This window comes from Lipophrys pholis (genome assembly GCF_963383615.2).
Source record: "Lipophrys pholis genome assembly, chromosome: 14".
NCBI classification, from domain to species: Eukaryota; Metazoa; Chordata; class Actinopteri; order Blenniiformes; family Blenniidae; genus Lipophrys; species Lipophrys pholis.
The window spans coordinates 19,858,287-19,877,571 of NC_137633.1; the positions used below are offsets into that span (position 1 = coordinate 19,858,287).

Here is a 19,285-nt window from a genome sequence, read left to right on the forward strand (position 1 = left end):
ATGTCTCCACCCCAAAATATTTCTGCATGTGGCACAAAAAAACACAGAGTACAAGAATATCATTATTTATTGATCACACTGAAATGTAAACACTAAGACAAGTAGTGTTGGACAGTAAAAAGAAAAGCCAGTATGAGCTAAATTCACTAAAAAGACCTGGACAATGACACATAAGAATACGGTTCGACAGTCTGTGCCTTTTAAATCTGTCATCCAGGGACATGCAGCATAGAAATGCATCAGACTCACTTTTATTAGATGCTTTAAGGCACTTTAGCTCATTCTGATGGAATACAGTACACGCTACATCCAGGATGAAACTTGTTTTAAGAGTTAAGGTTGCTGGGTGATTCTTAGTCCTCTTCTTTATTCTGGCTTTTATAGTGTGCAGGGACTCAGGTCCACTTTTATGTAACACTCTATATTTAACAACACATTGTGAAAATACTCTGGCATAAACACCTGGAACAAGTAAAGATGCAGTTGTAAAAACTACTGGGCTACTGTAGTAGAAAAAAACTTGTGCATGCATTTATTTGGAGTGTGTATTTCTATGTTGTGTGTATTTCTATGTTGTGAAGATTGCTAGTGCACCTGCAGTCAGTGTGCATAATCTGTTTTGTGTGTGTGACTGAAAGTACCTGTAAATGTCTTTGTCTTCACCTCTGCTTCAGACAGACCTCTCACTTGGCTGGAGTTAGCAGGTTTAAGAGTGCTTTGCACCAGTTCTGCCTTTTTTTTTTTCGCCCTCTGTACAGACTGGCAGGTTCAATCTTGTAAAGATTAGGTCAGCATCATGTTTCCTTCGCTATATAACCTCTATAACACTGCTGTAGTGGTCAGTAGCTTCAATCATAACATGACGGGTCCTCGATCGGATCTGGTTTGACAAAAATGAGCCTGCAAGGCGAGACTGAGGACCACACACAGCAATAATCCAGCCGCTGAGGCTCACCTGCAACATTTAAAAGTCCTTGCAGTTTCTACACATTCAATGTGTAGAACTGGTATCACACATATACAAATCTAATTATATGCACACACGCACACACACGCACGCACGAACACGCACACACGAACACGCACACGCCCACACACACACAAATCCTGTACTTATACATGTCCATATTTTTGCAAGTACAATAGCCCTATAAATATCTCGACGGTGACAAGTTCATGAAATGTTTCTAATACCGGTGGACATCTGGAGTGTTGTGTTCATGTAGAGCGGACTAGAACTCCCAGGACTCCATCCACTTCAGTCCAGCCATGGTGCTGCCTGGCTCATGGGACAGAGGACCCCTCATGCCGTAGGAGAGCGGGTGAAACAGGTAGAAACTGACAATAGAGAGAATGGTAGAATGGAAGAGAGTGTTTGAAAATGGATTGGAAAGACACTCTCGGGTTCTTTTAAGACTGATTCATGTGACGATCTTCATTTGCTTGTTGTTATGGGAGTTGTGTTGCTTTCCAGCTGCATCAGTGCTCCAGAGTTCCTAATCGCAGCATTGCAAGTCAGAATAGCAGCAATGATTCATCCCAACAAAGATATTGAACCAGAGGTGTAGTTATGAGGTATTGAACATTGTTCTTTCTGTCAAAGTAACAAAAATACACTGTCACATGTTTTTGTCTAACTTTGGAAACATTGAACTCGAGGTCCTCAGAGCAGACCCTTTTATTATTTTCTACATTGCAATCCCCCTTAAAAAACCTCTGGATTTCAAAGTCCTGTACGACTGGACAGCAGATTAAGATAAAAACAACTCATCTCCACGCTTGCTTGTTTAACATGGAGCTAAAAACACAGAGAAATGGCTTGGCCTCCTCTAAAAGTAACAGAAAAGCTGCTTTTCAAGCAGAATGACGTTTAAAATGAAGAGAAATGACAAACCATGTAAATGATACCACTTTCAATCCTCTCACAATCTATTTAGAGGAGAGCTAACGAGACTTAAATCCAAATATGTAGCTGAAGCATTAATGAATGCTACTTCTCATTACATCCACAATTCACCCCACAGCAGAGATATTCCACAGCATTTTGGAAAGATCAGCACAAATTAATCAACCACGGTTCTGCTAAGTGATATTTCATCATAATGTCAGTGTATCACTTTCCATTAGAGTTTATTAAAATACTAATTCCTCGATCCAGATTCATGTGTATGAAAATGTTTTGTTCCTTCTGTCTGAGGAATTTAAATGATAACTGATTGTTTGCAGACTGTTGATCCTGGTAAAGGAAGATATTTTTAGTGGAAAACCAGTGTGATATATTTCACCACTTGCCACTGTGCAGGGTATTTCCACAACTATTCTAGAGACAAACATTGCACCAGATTCATGATTGAGACAGATTTCTAGATGCATTTCAAGTTGTTTATTTGAGGTCAAACAGACCCTTTATCATTGTTGATCTCAATATATTGTATCAGGAATGAGGGACAGTGTAAGTAAGCCCACCTGTAAAGGACACTGAGCAGAAGCACCGTCTGGCTCACTCTCTCCAGCCGGTCACAGAACGGCGGGCGGAGCAGCAGGTCCGCATTTTTCAACAGGACGTCCAACGTGATTCCTTCAGCAAACAAACAAATGATTGTTCTTTTCTTTTTCGTCACTTTTGTTTGAGATAAAGATGCACGTCTGTGCAAACATTTGAGGCGGTGTAATATAACGCTACTAATGAGAGCAGGGAGGAGTCCGATTGGCCTCATATATAAAACCAGAGCTAAAGAGGAACAAGGCGTCCTGGGAGGGACCGTCTGTGTGGGGTTACGTAAAGAGTCTGAAAGATCTAGACCACATTGTTCCTTCCAAAAACTGCTGAAGTGAACTGAAGCTGCTTCAGTGGAATAGAAATACTTTATTAATGCCAGAGGGAAATTCTGGGTGTTCACAACTCATGTTGATTCCTCGCATGATAATTCACTTTACAATTCGTATTAAGAGATGAAAATAAACTTTTAACATATCTTTTGGAAAAAAGCCTCCAAAAATGCAGTTTATTCACACTTAGACTAATTTTCCATTTATATCATCCCTCCACTTAAGCAAGGAATAAATACGCTATTGCCATTTCTGCATAACTAACATTTACATCTAATGTCAGACTTAAACCTCAGTTTGAAAACGGCTGTTCTTTATATTGGAGAAGCACAAAGCGCAGTGAGGTTTGGTACCTGTGAGCATGCTGCTGAAGAGCATAGCAGGGAAGTAGTGATGATAGTAGAGAACTCGTCCCATAGTGTAGAAAGGTGCATAGTGTAGCAGCCAGCCCAGAAACAACAGACCTCCTCCCCTCATGAGCACAGAGGAATGCTCTGAAACACATGAAGAAGCACAAAACAAAAACCCTTTTCAATTTAGCTGGAGCCATGTGCAGTAACGCAGTATTTCAGTGTCGTACCTCGTCTTCTTGGAGTTAATGTGAAACCTCTTTGGATGGCTACAGATGCTACGGATGCCATGATGAGATACAAGCCCAAACTGGCCAGATTCAGCCACCAGATCACCTGAATGACAGCATTCAATGATGAGGGCTTCCACCTGAGTTAGTTAGAGACTCCAGTCTTCAGTGATCTCAGTAGAATGTGGAAAGGGTCTTACGTTTTACCTACATGATCATGCCCTTACAACTTTTTATCTGCATTTCTATTGGTTGTCAGTAGCTGTAGGTGCTTGCAGCAGTGATTGTTTATAAATAAATCTCCTGTTAGATTATCTCAGGTTGTGTTTGGTTGCATGACCTTGTGAACTCTTCACACTGTGCAGATTAAGACCACAGTTTTAAGCCATATTGTCCTATATGTTTCCGCTTCAGACCGTGTCACGGTGTACTTACGGGATTTCCCAGCAGGTAAACACGATACTCGGTCTCGTTCACTCCTGAAAATCTCAGTCCCTGCAAAGAATCAACCAATTACATTTGTAATTAAAAGTGGCGATGCATCTGATTTGAGTTTCACCAAAGTAAACAAACCTGGTAGTTGATGGGCCAGTGCCACGGCTTGGAGTTCATCTCATTGTCTTTGGGTTTCAGGCCACTATTACCCTTTAAAGATTCATTCAGATTAATGAATTAGCAAAATGTTACGCTGATAAAAAGGCACCTTCACTACTTTAGCTCCTTATAGTTACTCACTCTGATCATAACAATGTGCGACTCCACGAGTATCTCCAGAAAATGTGGCTTCAGCACAGACAGGCTGATGTTGGGCACTGCACAGGTAAATGCAGCGTGTTAGCTCACGCTCCAAGATCAACGAGTGGAAACAGAAAGAGGAATGTGACGATCGTACGTTTGGGATTGATGTGATCCTCGATGTTCCACTGAGAGCTCGGCGTCTCCTTCAGGTAGGGACTGCAGGTCACTTCGACCTGCTCCCAGCCCCTGAACACAAACAAACAAACAAACACCCCCTGATGTGTTTTCACTCTTCAGGCACAGAACAAATCTGTGATGGAAACAACGTGTTTTTACCACTTCGGAAGAGTTTTGCCAGAAGAGTAAAGCACGCAGCCGGTGGCTCGATGTAAAAAGCGGACTTTGCTTCGCAGCACCTTCACCAGGTCGCCCTTCCTGCCTCCGCACACCTCCACCTGCCACAGGTCGTTTGCGTCGCCTGTGCCATTCTATGAAAAAGAAAATAAGATTATCAGCAGGAGGGGGTTATTATTGGTGTTTTTAACGTAGATATTTCTAACGAGTGCACCTACGATCCCATATCCTGTAACCTGGAAGTGTTTCCTGGTCAGAGGAGCTTCATGGAGGTGACTGTGAAGGTTACGCGTTGTTCTGGACAAGAAAACACGTGAAAAGCTCTGAATCTTTTAACCTGGGGCATTACTATGAATTTCTGTGTAGTAATGTGATTACTCTTTATGCTCCAGCCGGATAACGTCACCATGTCGAACCAAATCAGGACTCTCAGTCTGAGCTGCAAAGAAGCAGATACACACAATGAGATCATATAACAACACAACACACGTTGTCACAGCAAGTGAAGCAGAATTCCTCACAGTTATTATCTTGTCTGTTAACCAGCCACAGGTTGTTGTAGTCTTTATGGAGGTACGCCGTCACCTGTGAGCACACATTGGAAGACACGTCTACTTTCACTAAAGAAACATTGCACGGATTATGTGAATATTTGCAACATGTCGGGTGCGGCCTGACCTGCTGCTGCTTTGCCCCGGCTCCTTCGGGGTATAAGTGCCAGTGAGAGTGCAGGTAGCCTCCAGCTATACGCAGGTTTTTCACCGTGATGGTGGAGCCGTACGCCAGATCTGCATGAGGAAAACCAGAGGATGAAAGTGCTTTTGGAAGGAAGGGAGACGGAAAAAACGTGATCACTGGGGATAAAGGGTCTCGTTTAAAAATAAAATACAATCATGCTGCTGATTGGAGAGAGTGAAATGTAAGCAGTGGTGGCAGCCCATCTGTCTTCTCACACACGAGGAATGCGCGTTCCTCTTTGACCTCTTTTTCCACCTTCTTCTTACCGTTTTTGTAAACACAGCTGCCGCCACATTTGGTTTTATTTAGATGGGGACTCACACTCGGGCATGGATGCGTTGTGTAGGTTGTTCCCGATGAGACGGGACTGGAAGGCCGAGCTGAAGAAACCGTCTCCCGGTCCGCTGGCGAGAGGAAACCACTGTGACTAATCAAACGCTGACCCGGCGGATGATGTGAACCTGCGGCGCTCTGCCAGTTCAGCGACAAACACACACACACTCCTACCTTTTGTTCAGCACCACAAAGTGAACTGCAAATATTGTAACGTAAAAGAAGAGAGGAAGCACGATCAGTCCAAACACCCGAGCCAGGAGATGAGCTGCGATGTCCATCTGATGGCAGAAAAGATGATGAGAAAACTGTTACTGTGGTTTTTTTCTACACGTTCGGATTATCATTAGAAATATGTTGCTGTTTACCAGAGAGAGACTCAGATCTCCCAGAAGCCTCCAGAGGTCCCCAACGGTGTTCAGACCCACCAGCAGGACGACAAACAGACCCACAAACTTCACCCCCAAAGCCCCAGCCAGGCTTACACCAGTCAGTACCAGCCAGAGCCACCAGGGGGAAGAGAAGGGTCTGAAATCAGAAGACAACCCCGATTATTATGTGTGCTTGGTTCTTCAAGAGACTAAGTGCAAATACAAATATCATAGGTGGGACCTATGATTTTTCTTCTTCTCTTTCCTCCACTGATTTGAGCACATGTATTCAAAAAGCACATCAAAAGTTTGGAATAGTGTGCTATGACGTTTGTCAACAATCTGGAAAAACTTTTCCGCAAAAAAACCCTGGAAAACTGGCCGGTTAAAGCAAATGGGATTTTGCTGAGAATGGGAGCACAGACACAAAAAAGCACATCAAAATGTGCGGATGAATTTGAGAATAATGTACTATGACTGTTTGATTCAGCAAAGCGTTTATGCAAAAATCGAGAAAACATTTGCCATAGAAAACGTTTGGTGAAAATAAGGTCAAAATCAAATCAAAGAATAACTAACTAAACCTTGACTGGTTAATTAAATAACTCGGGAATTGAATATCTAATCCGAATCAACTTAGAAACACACATTGAGACAAGACAAAAGCACAAAGATGGGAGTTGTGTCGTACCTGTGTTTCTGCTGGTTGAACTTGACGGTGCTGAACACTGCAGCCATGATGAAGAACATGAGCACAGGGTCTAACAGGATGTACTGCGAGATGGTGATGCAGCCAGTGTCTGGCAGGAAGGTCACATCAACACAGCTCAGCAACAGAATCATCACAGCACAGTGAACTCAATCAGCTTCATCTAATCTGACCCCACGTAATTCTCGGAAAAGGAGATTGGAATTTGGATTGAAGAATTGCATCCTGATGTCACAACATTTTTGGAATTTGGACAGTATATGTTTCTGCAGATAATGTAACATTATCAGAATTGCCATGACTTATAAACTAGATAATGGCAAGAATTATTATGAAAAACATGTACACGACGTAAGTATTAATCCTAAAATTAAATGTTTTTGTACACATGTTTTTAATCCAGGGATGATTACTCACCAAATATGAGTAGGACGGCCGTAATGAGAGCAGCAGTGGAAGACTGAGACAGCTCCAGTACGATGAGGTAGGAAAGAATTGGGAGGAAGGAGCCCAACACTGCACAAAACTGCAAGAAACAAACACCAAGACAGCTTTAAAATGTGTTATTCCCTTACAGGTACGGCATGTGACTGCAGTTTGGAACCAAGACTTCATGTATGAATACAAATAGAATTTATAATCAGTTATTTGAAGAGTAACTCACCCCTCTCATCCCCCAGTAGTTGTGCTGTTCGTACTTGTCTCCCGGCTTTATAAAAGGAAAAGTGCCATCATAGCCGGTCAAGTGGCCAGCGAGACCTATGAGCATCTGCAAGACAGTGACGTACATCAATAACAACTGTACGTAAAGAGGCTTGGAAAAGGAGAGTTAAGGCGAATGAGGCTTCGCGAGCTCACTTTTCCAAGAGGTGGATGGACATCAAAAAAGAAGGTCCTGTTGATGTAGTAGCTTCCCATCTTTCCAAAGTGCGTCTCATCCCAACTGAAACACCAAAACAAGTCATTATATGGAGTTCATCCTATTTTTAGGATGTTTCCCCACTGCTCAATGTGAGCGCAGTGCAGGAGGCCAGCAGACGTGAAAGCAACTGCAAGAAGGTGTACTGTACAAGTTTGAGCTCAAAGGTCTCATGTAGTTCGTTGAGGCTTGTTCCAGGAGAGTACTAGACATTTTTAAACAAGGTGAAAGTCAATGCCATCAACTGGGGCCAAGATCCAAATCCTGAATGGGTTTGTTTTCATGCACTCAAACATTAGGTACAGTGACCCTGGGTGTCCTGAAAGGTAAGTATCATTTTAAAAAATTGGACAAAAAAGAAGTTATGAGAAGAGTCACACCTGAAGTGAGGAGCAGGTTTATACAACATCAACATGTTCAACAAGATAAGAAACTAACTCACTGCTTAAACAAGAAGGAACAGACTCAATACTGCCACCCAGTGTATTGAAATAGTGTTAACGAACCCATACACAGTGTACCTTTAAAGCAGGCGTGTCAAACATAAGGCCTTTGGGTTAAAGCCGGCCCGCTCCAGGCTCCAATCTGGCCCAACAAACCACCAGGCAAATTGTGAAAATATCAACGAAAACACTGATTTATCTCTTAAGAGTAGCAGACACAACACAACACCAAGGCCTGAGCTGAGATATCGGCGATGCTGCCATGATAAACGTTCACAAAAAAACAGCTTGAGAAGAAGACGTTTGGACATTTTGCACCAGAATGTATGCAACACAACAAGGAAAAACTTTAAAGGTTAAATTTGAAGGTCATTATACCACTATTTTACCGGCCCACTCAGGATGAAATTTGGCTGCATGTGGCCCCTGAACTACAAAGTGTCTGACACCCTCGGTTTACAGAGTCTCTGCAGAGTTTACATACATGCCTGTAAAACGAGATTTACTCACCACACATGTGCAGGCTCTGTTATCTTGTAGAGGCGTGTAGAGAAAGACAAACCCACCACCAGCATCAGCAGCATCTTACTGGAGGACTCATTACTCTGTCCGTCGGGTAACTGACGAGATGAGCCATTAGAGGACAGACTGTCACCTCCTGAGACATTTCCAGAAGTGTGTCTGTTGTTGTCTTGAGTGGATGGAGGTCTTCTCCTGTTTCGTATTGCTGAAGCGTCTCCTGTTTTGTTCCATTGTGTGTGGCATTCTTCCTTTGCCATTAGAACTTCCAATCCGAGCTAATATTTACTGCCAAGGGTGAATAAGTCTAATTCGCCTTGACAAAGATAAACAGCGTTAATACGGCTTAATAAAACAGGTGCTGCTGACAGTGGATGTCACGCCTCTCCTGCTCATCGTTTCAGTTACATTATTGCCAAACTATCAAGGAATTCCGATCAAACCTTCCTTTTTCCTTGGACGTGACTTTGCAACATGTGTCCAGTTGTCCAGTGGCTGCATTCAAAACAACATTAGGTTGCAGACCGGAGCTTTTTTTCCCTCTGAAACAGTTTTTATTATGAACCTTAAACGGAGCATGCCCTGCACCGTCCATCAACGAAACGCTATGAGGCCCATTGGATTCTGGGAAATGTAGTTTAACGTACCGCATTCGTTATTCGAACCAGCGGGATAAAACTATGTATCCCAGAATCCTTTAGTAACCACTCTATTACGGAATCTTGTAAGGCTCAAATTAGTAACACCAATAGCGTTTTTTTGTTTTGTTTTTGTTTTTAAATTCTCACTTTTTCAATCTTGTTATGCAAAAGGTTCGTGTCTTAGTGAGGTACGATTCTTCTTAACAAATACTCATTATTTTACACTCTGAATAACAAAAGTAGGAGAGACAGAAAGCCGTAGCCTGTTACTCTAAAGTTCAACAATTTGTCCTCTAGAGGGAAATACAGTATAATAAATAATTTTGGTGGGTTTTAATTCAGTGTTCTAATAAATCACAAAAATTACATCTAAACGGTTGATATTAGCCTGTATACACACTTTCATTCATATATTTGTTTTTCGTTTGAGTAGAATAGAATAGAATAGAATAGAATAGAATAGAATAGAATAGAATACGATATGATATGATGTACTTTATTGATTGAAGTGAGAAATTCAAATTTTCTAGTAGCTCACAAAACAATGAAAAATTGCAGTCACAACTGTGACAGTCGTAAAAGAAATACGTCAGTAATTAAAGTATAGTTAAAATTAAGCAAGGAAGTAATAATTTTGCTAATTATGTTCTTAAATGATTAAAATATGACATATGTTAACATTTGGGATTAGAATATACTGTATGTTTGTGAGTATCTGTACACTGTCCAACTGCTAATTAAGAGGCCAAAAAAAAAATTGGCCTTTTCACTCCATCACAATTTAATCAAAACTATCTGCACTCATAGAGTGGATATTTATTAAATTCAATATCGGAAATAGGTGCAGTGTAGCGCTCTCGCCTCACATCGAGAAGGTTGTTGGTTCAAGTATGTCCCGGGACCTTTCTGTGTGGAGTTTGCATGTTCTCCCTGTTGTGTGTGTGGGTTTCCTCCAGGTACTCCGACTTCCTCCCACAGTCCTAAAACATGCATGTGAGGTCATTTGTTGATGCTAAATTGCCCCTAGGTGTGACAGAGGAGGCTGGGATCGGCTGCAGCGCCCCGCGACCCTAAACTGGTTAAGCAGGGTAGAAGATGGATGGAATATCTGAATTAAGAATTCACTTCGATTTTATATACAAGGATAATAACCACGTAGCCATCTCATGGAACTTTTACGGAAAAAGAATCCACACAAGCAAAAATTGATGAAAGTAGCAGAAAAAAGTATTTTATCAAGGATAAACATTTTTTGGGGCTCCAGTGCCCCACAACCCTGCACAGGATGGACTAGTACAGAGGATGGATGGATCTCTTTTAGGCAAACCACATAAATGATACATCAAAAAGGTTTGAAATAATTCAGTATATCAGCAATTCATCTAAAATGTGTCAGAAATTCAGTTTAAACTGGATTATGGTGATAAAAAGAACTTTTCCATTGTATACTGACTTTTGTAGATGTGTCTCTTTTCTATGAATGAGGTGGCCTCAACAGCTGGAACAAGAAATTGACTTTGGCTTTGTTCATAGTTTTGTCAAATCTAATGGATTTGCTCAAATAAAGTGAGTAGATAAATGTATCTATTCACTTTAGGGCTTCTTCTGTATGAATTACACGACTGCACCAACGATGCAGGTGTAACAAAAAAACAACCCTGTATTCTCACCATTGTTTTTTGCAGCCTTGCTAAATGCAATGAGATAAATAAAGATAAAAATAGTCAGACACATATTTTTCAAAGTTTTATTTCAATGACTGATAGTGATTACAGTCAAGAGGTAAACAAAATGAAGGCACAAGATATTTCCATCGACCACAGCTTTACAAGAAGACATTTATCCCGAGTTATGTGTGATTCTGAAAGACTTTAAATATTCCACCTCTATGTTAGACTTCTGGTAATACAGGCAAGGATTTCAACAGCACAGTAAAGTACAATGGGCAGCGAGTGAACGCATTCACACAACTGTAGAGTTTTGAATGCAGATTGTTGACGTGAAGAATTCAGAAACCAAGTGAACGCGACCATAACAAGCGAACCCTACATGAGATAATGTTCACAATGACTTATATGGAGCTGTGACGTCGTGATGCACAGAAGCCGGTGATTGTATTTCTTTTTGTAATGAACTTAAGGAGACAAAATGTCTGTGATTCGAACAGTGCTGCCACTTCCAAAAAATATAATTCATTGTCTGCGCCACAGGGCAGGGTATACACACACAGTTCCTCTGGTACAGTGTCAGCCACTCTCCTCATACTTAAAAAAAAAAAAAGAAAAAGAAAAAAGGAAAGAAACATTTTTACAGACGTATAGAAATCTACAAAGCTATAATGCCAGATTTTTCTTACATTTTATGTTTTTATGTCAAACAAAGTAATGGTTGTGCTATAATCCATTAAGAGAATATGTAACAAAAATAATACATAGTACTAGATCTGTACAAAATATACCAAACCTCTCCAACGAAGCCTTTGTCTTTACATGCATTGATAGATGCACACATGGGAATGATGATGGAGGAGAGCCGAGATCCAGCCGCATTGTGGGTGAGAGATGAGAAACTCTTTGACACTACTGCATTAAAAAAAAAAAACATCTCCCATTACAGAATGTGGTGTTTGTGAACAGATCAAATTCACTTTTAATGTCTGTATTTCCAGAATTCATGTCAACATGGAGCCTAGGATCAAAGATGTGGTGCGTATCTCTTTAAATATAATTCCAATTTGGGAGTCTGCATGTTCTCCCTGTGTGTGTGGGAGTCGCCTTCATATTTCCCCACAGCAGTTCAGAAAACACTCGTGTTCAGTGAATTAAAGACTCTAAATTGATCTTCGATGCAAAAGTGTGTCTCTCGAAGTCAGCTGGGATCAGCTCAAGTTGGATGAAGTGTTAGAAAAGATGGTTGCGTTAATAAATACCAATTAATAAAAGAAATAAAGGGATAAGTTTTGATGAAAGTAGTGTCTCACAAAAGAGAAAGGCTGTGACTTTACAATCGTGTCCGTGGATCATCTTGTACAGATGCATCTCAAAAAATGAGTATAGAATGGAAAGATCTTTTTTTTTTCTTCTTCCGGGAATTTAATTCAAGCTGTCGTATATTTTAGATTTATTACACATAAATCACGTTTTAAAGTTTTGACGCACAAGTCATGAAAATCTGATATACAATATTTTAAAATGGTAGAATCCTTCATAAGATCCGAAGTTTTTATAACTGCAGGCCATAAATATCCCAAGGTTCTGAGTGTACCAATAACCGACGGAACAATTGAGTTGAAATTCTTTAAGATGCACTCGTACATCTCCGGTCTTTCCAAGTCTCGGTGAAGACCGAAGATTTCTACTGTTAAAGTGTTTTATGATGCGGAGAGCGTTCCAGAAATGTTAGAAAAAGTTGTGCAATAAATTTCCGCCGTTTGTCGAAGGTCAGGAGGTTAGACCTAATTACTGAAGGATGGTGATGACACCATAACACTGCTGTGAGATTGGACAGCGACGCACATGCTGATATATGGCTGATCTATTATTCTTGTTTCCCATCATACATTTATCATCCCCCCACCTCCCCATCTCGGAAATAGGAGGAATCGAGTCTGCCCTCTGGAATAGATTGCGTTCTCATTTTGCAGAGGCCCGTCATGTAAATGAAATAAATAACACACACACACACACAAAAAATTGGAGGGTGACAGAGAAAATATTGTGGAAAATAAATCAAATTGCCCGGGGTTACTGAATAAAAAAAGATCAGTCCACAAAATCCCTTTAAGGCAAATGGATATCTGGCGAGTACTAAATCCCATGTAATACATTCACTGCACAGTTCCTGGTCCTCTTGTGGTGTGTGTGTGTGTGTGTGTGTGTGTGTGTGTGTGTGTGTGTGTGTGTGTGTGTGTGTGTGTGTGTGTGTGTGTGTGTGTGTGTGTGTGTGTGTATGAACGGGTTTGGACATTTCTGTTGGAGGTTTTAGTGCCAGGACCTTGTGGGGGTGTAAAGGAGCGGCCTGCACTCAGTTCGCCGCCTCCCTGAGCGCCAACTCCGGGATGGCCGGGATGCATTTGTGCGGCTGGGCGGACGCCACGAAGCCCGGCGAGCAGGTGCACTTGTAGGAGCCCTCCGTGTTGGAGCACTGGCCGTTCTGACACAGCGGCACCTTGTCGCTGATGTCCTCGCACTCGTTGATGTCTGCACGGGGAAAAAAACACACAGAGAGTGAGTCAGCGTGCGGCATCTGCAGCTCAGCGTGTGAGGACGGTCAACACAACACTCGACTAGTCAAAAATGATTCAAGCCTCGACCTCTTCTTCCTCCTCATCCTCTGAATCACACTCATATAAATACGTTTGCAGAAACATCTGTGATTGTATTATTTATCTTATAATAGTAATCAGTTATTAGCGAGTTGTTGCTAAAAGTGTGATGAAGTGTTAACTCATAATGAGTCATACGAGACGTTAAATATAAGTATTGCTGTGGGTGGAGGTCTGACCTCACAATGAGAGAAAAACAGTTAAATTCTCAGCATGGGGATTTCAGTTTTCTCTGGGTGCTGCTGCTTGTTTGGTTAAAGAAGTTCCTTCTGGGATTAATAAAGTATTTCCATTACATATTATTATATTGATTACAATGAGGCCAGATCAATGACATATTGTATATATTCAGGGAAGAGCCGGTAGCACGCAGATCTTATATCCCAACACCTTCTGAACTGAATTTATGTGAATGAGAAACGTTACGATACAAAGAGTTATGATAGTTGCAAAAAACGAAAAGTGTTTTTTGTTTTTTTATTGGCTGTGCCCAACAGCTGTTAACAATAATATCTCATAATGAGGAAAATATTAGAAGGTCTAACATCCATACCAAACCTTCTGTTTGCCGTGAGAGAGAGTTTATGTAGTGTTTGGTGTTGGAGGGGTTTGGATGGTGGGGCCTTGTGGTTACGACCCCCCCCTCCACACACACACACACACACACACTATGAAGACCCCTGGGTGAGAGGATTTGACCAAGCAATAATGAAGTTATAAATATGATGTAGTTGTTTGGCGATTGTCGCACACGTGACGTGAGCAACAAACAGTAAAAGTTCAGCTTCCTAATGAGGCCTTCACCCGGAGCAATGACACGTTCCGTAATATCTCAACTTGTATATCTTCAATCAAACATGCTGTCATGTTATGTGTCGGCTGGACGGGGGCTGAGCTCGAATTCCCAGCCATCGAGCGAACAGCGCGGCGGGTTACGTTTCCTTTTGGCCCTCAGTGAGTTGTTCTTTCCCCGTTTTCAAGCACGGGAGGTCTGATTGTCATTTCACGGCAGTCAATCTCCGACGACCCTCTTTTTTTGTTTATGTCATATTGTGCTGGGGAAACGCGAGCGGTGATATTTATAAAAGGAGGCATGGCATGAGCTGCGCGGCTCCCACATGTTTCCACAGTGTTCAATCACCCGGCCTGGGAAAAGAGCTGGCCTTGGAGCTGATAAGCCAACATGCAGACAGAATACTGTAATCACAGCCTTCCATTACATCAAGACAGTCTCACTGTATTACTAAACAAACACGGTGCATTTAAGATATAATATGTAATCATGTAATACACCATCGGCTCCAGTTCAAGGCCTTCTAACTCTTGGCAGCGCGCGACAGGGGAATTTCAGTCCAGAGGGTTTTACATGATGCTTTTGAGGAGTTCACTGCTTTCATTAGTTTCCCATAAAACACAACTTAATGCAAGGTTGTTAAATTCAAAGCTTCTCCTTGAGCTTGATGATATACAGCACGAAGAGTTCGCCTGCTGAAATCAATCCAGGACCCTTGAAGACTTAAACCTGAAGCGAGAGTTCACCGCGGTTTGTTTTGAAGAATCGGCGACCACGAGATAAAAAGCAGGTGATTGATTCCCACTATTGGTTCAGGCAAGACCCTGAGCGGCGGCTTTGTTTTCTTTAGGAGCGCAGGGTGGAGGTGCGGGAGGTGCGGGTGGTCCCGGAGACGGCTGAGGAATGAACCCACCTATGCAGGCCATCTTGTCGAGGTTAAGCTCGTAGCCGTCGAAGCAGTCGCAGGTGTAGCCCTCCCGCACGCGCACGCAGCGGCCGTTCTCACATCCGTTCAGGACGCCACACTCTTCTGCTCGGAGACCCTCGAAGCTGTCGTAGCGCTCTGGTGGGACACAGGAATACACGGGATACATGTTATTTAAACCCTTATTTAAAACTTCACAGGTTTTTTTAGAGGAGCGCACTTTAGGGAGTTACTCTGCCTTCATTTTTTAAGCATACCACTATCAATATCCAGATTTACATTTGGCAGAAGCTCTCTCTCTCTATATATTTCTTTATTTTTTTTGGCAAATACATCTATAGTCAAGACGTATTTTGTGAAGAAACAAGATAAAAAAAAGTCAAAAGTGTAATTTTATTAGACACAGGTTGTTATATCTGGATGCTGTGTAATGAAGACAAATGAGTTAATAAAACAAGCTATAGTAAAAGAATATTAAAGCAACTGTTGCAGAGGTTTCAGCTCTCAGGCTCCTCTCGTGTGGAAGCAGCTCCCAGTTTAAGTTAAGGAGGCTGACACAGACTGTTCTATTTGATAAAGCTTACAGTTGGGGCAGGTTCAGCCTGCAGGTTTAGACACTGAGCATCTTTCATTTCACACCATCCATGTTTCACTACTACGTGTCAGTTACTTCTTGACATGAGTGTGTGAGGTGACATTACAGATATAATCATTTGATATTTGGTGATGCAGATTCAATCAGCACGTGGATGAGTTAGACCTCCCATCACAATAACAATATTTCAGTCAAAATCGAGACACGTGAACCAAATCGCACCCTCTCTGTAATATAATCTGCCTTAATATTAAAGCCGAGATGAGAATGCTTGAACCCACCGGCGTAGGGATCCACAGGCAGAGGCTGGGGCTCCCGCGGTCGCTGCACCGGTACGCGCGCCGGCGGCTGCGGCACGCTGTAGTCGTTGTCGTTGAAGAGAGGAACGCCCTCGGGAACGTCGTACGGTCCGGCGGCGCCCCCGTAGCTGTCCCAGTATGGAGGGAGTAAATGTTCTGCCAGGTCCTCCGGACCCTCCAGCCCGTACTCGTACCCAACCCGCTCCCGCAGGCTGTCCGAGCCGCCTCTCCGAGGCAGGTTGCACATCACTGCGTAGTCCTCTGGAGACATTTATAACATATCAAAGTATTATCTTATTAGTGTAACTGTTCCCTCCAGAGGTGGGAAGAGTACTGCAAATTTATACCTAACTACAGTTACAATGGTTGAATTACACTTGTGACAAGCATTAATTTAATAATCCTGGCCCGTTTCAATGTAATAATGTCTATACTATTATAACTTGCCAATAGTGTAATTAATGTAATCACATATTTGTTATTCTGATGACGTAAAAAGTCATTACAACATCAAAATAGCATTGAAAAAAAAATCCATTAAAAAGTAATTGCATCCAGTATTGTCATAAGCCATAAATAAAGCTGCATTTTGTGGAAAAAAGGTTAAGGAAAAAGGTTCAGTTGCAAGTTTTGAGCAAAACATTTTGCTTTTCAAAATCAGGTATTGTGGATGGAATAATCATCATATTGATTTAATGAAGACACACACTCTGCAACAGTTATGGTTGTAAAAATAAGTTATTGTCTTTATCAAATTGTTATTAGTTATTTTCAGTTATTACATCATTGGTTGTTACAATACTTGTAGTGTTATTATTAACAAATACAGACATCAAAACACAAAGTACTACTTGCAAAATTGGCAACTTTTTAACAGGTTAATCGCATACAAAGTAATCGATCTATTTTACTTGTATAAAATTTCTATAAGCGATGCTGTCAGGTGAGTCTGTAAAAAGATGTATAATAGAACAACTATAGGAGAATTGTTTTTGACATTATACTGTACATCGGAAGGGTTCATCAAAATTTACATTTTCGGTCGTAACAAATAAAACCTTTTAAGTTTAAATTTAAAGGTTATTATGGCACTATTTCACTGGTTTGACCCACTCGAGCTGACATTGGGGTGTTTGTGGCCCCTGAAGAAAAATGTGTTTGACACCCCTGGTTTAGAGGCACTGACGTGAGTATTTTGTAGACCATTACTGCGGTTTCATTCTCACCGGAATCTCTCCTGGGACAGAAGGCACACTGTCCACTCCAGGCGACGCCGAACAAGCAGCAACATTCAGTGTATGTTGTCCTCTGTCCCTGGAGGGGCCCTGCGCACACGTTGTCCCCCTCGAGTCGCTGCCAGCAGATATCCATGTGCACGTCATGGTCGGACTCTACAGGTTCTACAAAGAAACAGGAAGGCAGGTTTGTTTCACATCAAACGAAATGTCATTTGTGCTGTGAAGCCAAAGCGTTCCCATATGCATAAAATATATAGAACACTTCAAAGTGTGTTAACTGAACTTGTAAATATAAAAAAACAACAACAACAGTGTGCTGCTTTTTTAAAATGGCTCCCGTGGTGGAACTTTTTGAAAATGCTCAATGTCAACAGGGTAAAACTCAACTTTTCTGAAATGCTGCATATGTGCACCACACCTGTAGTAAATAGTTCTGCACATGCACAAGTAGATGGTCAACAACAACAATGGTGTCCTTGATATCACAACTCAATATTCTGGAGATTCAGCCGTTCTTGTCATGTTTGTTCATCTTTCAGCTGCCATTGTCCTGTGGTGGACTGACGGTGTTTCCAGGATGTCCCCCGCCTTTGCCCTCATGTAGCTGGGATCAACTGACTCGCAAAACCAAACTCAATATTGCAATTGAAAAGAAATTTCTCCTGTAGCTTCTTTGAATGACTCAACACACCATCTAGTGGTACACAGTTGTATTGCAAGTTTAAAAACTCTGGAACAAGTTGGATTAGTTGCTCTTTGGTGGGACATCACATAATGCTCTTTGAGATGACATCCTGAGGTGTTTTTCTTTTGTTTTTCGGTGACACTGGAGCAGAATGCTGATGGGATGGTGCGAAAAAAAATGTCATTATTAGGGGTTTTGTGTTTAAAGGGGTCATATTATCCACAAAGGTCTCAATGCAAATGCAACGGAAATGCACAGCTTTTATGAGAATAAAAGTGAACATTTCCCTTCTAAAGCTTTACTCTAAAGCTCTCGCTATAGCAGAATGTGATGAGTCTTTAAAGTCCTCCGAATATTCACAATAATGTGATTAATAATAAAAGTGTTGTGAGCAGCAGGTTTCACTCATCTGTCAACTTGTTACAGTTTTCATCAGTATCACACTCTGGTGTTTCTGAAATGAACCTAACAGAACTTAACCCTCACGCTAACCTGAAGCCTGAGAACGTGATGCTGGTCGATCAGGTCCGGCAGCCGCTGAGGGTCAAGCTGATTGACTTTGCATTGGCTATCAAACACGATGAGAGACACACGGGGTCAATCTTCGGGACTCTGACGTACATGTAAGTAGTCAAACTGTCCTGCAGACGTGGAGCAGCTGTTTCAGCTCCTCCAGCTGACATCAGTTTGTTAGTCCGGCTCATGTCTGACCAAGTCACGCTGACTAAACTGTGTTTGTGTCCTCTTCAGGTCTCCAGAAATGCTGCTGGCAGCACCTTTTGACCAGGCCATCGACACTTTGGGCTCTGGGCTGCGTCGCAGCGGAGATGATGACAGGAAGTCCTCTGTTAGACGGCGACAATAAAGCTGATATGGTGAGTATTATATTTGAGCTCCAACACAAATAATAACTTCATCCTCTTGGACTCAGAGTTGTAGATGTTGATTCTTTCAGCACAAGAAAAGTCAACATCTGATCTACCCCGGACTTCTTGGTCCACAGACCAGCAGACTTAATGAAGGACTGAAGTCTGACATCAGAAAGTTTGATATACTTATTTGATATATCTATATGTGTGTGTGTGTGTGTGTGTGTGTCACACCTTCTGTGGTGTTGAGGCTGATGCAGCGCCGCCGTGTGCTGTCCAGGACTAGCAGAGGACTGCAGAAGCAGTTGAAGGAGCCAGCCGTGTTCACACAAGCTCCGTTCTCACAGGAATTTCTAAACTCACACTCATCATAATCTAAAAAA

At 41.8% G+C, this 19,285-nt stretch overlaps 2 protein-coding genes across 4 annotated transcripts in view; both read right to left on the reverse strand.

Annotated features, from left to right (window-relative positions):
- Window positions 1–50: 50 nt before the first annotated feature.
- pomt2 (protein-O-mannosyltransferase 2) lies at window positions 51–9,142 on the reverse strand. The gene is made up of 21 exons (XM_080479649.1): window positions 8,525–9,142; window positions 7,511–7,595; window positions 7,317–7,421; window positions 7,070–7,178; window positions 6,635–6,743; window positions 5,941–6,100; window positions 5,747–5,853; window positions 5,561–5,643; window positions 5,180–5,289; window positions 5,023–5,086; window positions 4,880–4,940; window positions 4,720–4,798; window positions 4,484–4,635; window positions 4,302–4,393; window positions 4,145–4,221; window positions 3,983–4,054; window positions 3,845–3,904; window positions 3,410–3,515; window positions 3,183–3,323; window positions 2,467–2,578; window positions 51–1,338 (listed from the first exon to the last, which is right to left on the reverse strand). Exons 1-21 carry the CDS (start codon window positions 8,791–8,793, stop codon window positions 1,233–1,235), a joined length of 2,259 nt encoding a protein of 752 aa, XP_080335775.1. The 5' UTR covers window positions 8,794–9,142; the 3' UTR covers window positions 51–1,232.
- Window positions 9,143–10,914: 1,772 nt separating this feature from the next.
- Window positions 10,915–19,285, reverse strand: part of LOC308120016 (latent-transforming growth factor beta-binding protein 2-like) — a 112,357-nt gene continuing 103,986 nt past the window's right edge. For 2 of the 3 annotated variants that reach the window (XM_080480371.1, XM_080480369.1), the window contains 5 exons: window positions 19,137–19,277; window positions 17,337–17,510; window positions 16,093–16,371; window positions 15,205–15,354; window positions 10,915–13,373 (listed from right to left, as the gene is read on the reverse strand). In XM_080480371.1, the coding sequence (XP_080336497.1) occupies window positions 13,198–13,373; window positions 15,205–15,354; window positions 16,093–16,371; window positions 17,337–17,510; window positions 19,137–19,277 (920 nt within the window). In that variant the 3' untranslated portion in view covers window positions 10,915–13,197. The remainder of the gene's footprint in view (window positions 13,374–15,204; window positions 15,355–16,092; window positions 16,372–17,336; window positions 17,511–19,136; window positions 19,278–19,285) is intronic. The other variant, XM_080480370.1, reaches the window with a different exon arrangement.

Coding starts and splice junctions, on each gene's coding strand:
- pomt2 (XM_080479649.1), bottom strand. CDS start 8,793: ATGGCAAAGGAAGAATGCCACACACAATGGAACAAAACAGGAGACGCT. Junction 4,394..4,483: donor GGCAAAACTCTTCCGAAGTG/GTAAAAACACGT, acceptor GTTTGTGTTCAG/GGGCTGGGAGCAGGTCGAAG. Junction 3,324..3,409: donor ATTAACTCCAAGAAGACGAG/GTACGACACTGA, acceptor CATGTGTTTCAG/AGCATTCCTCTGTGCTCATG.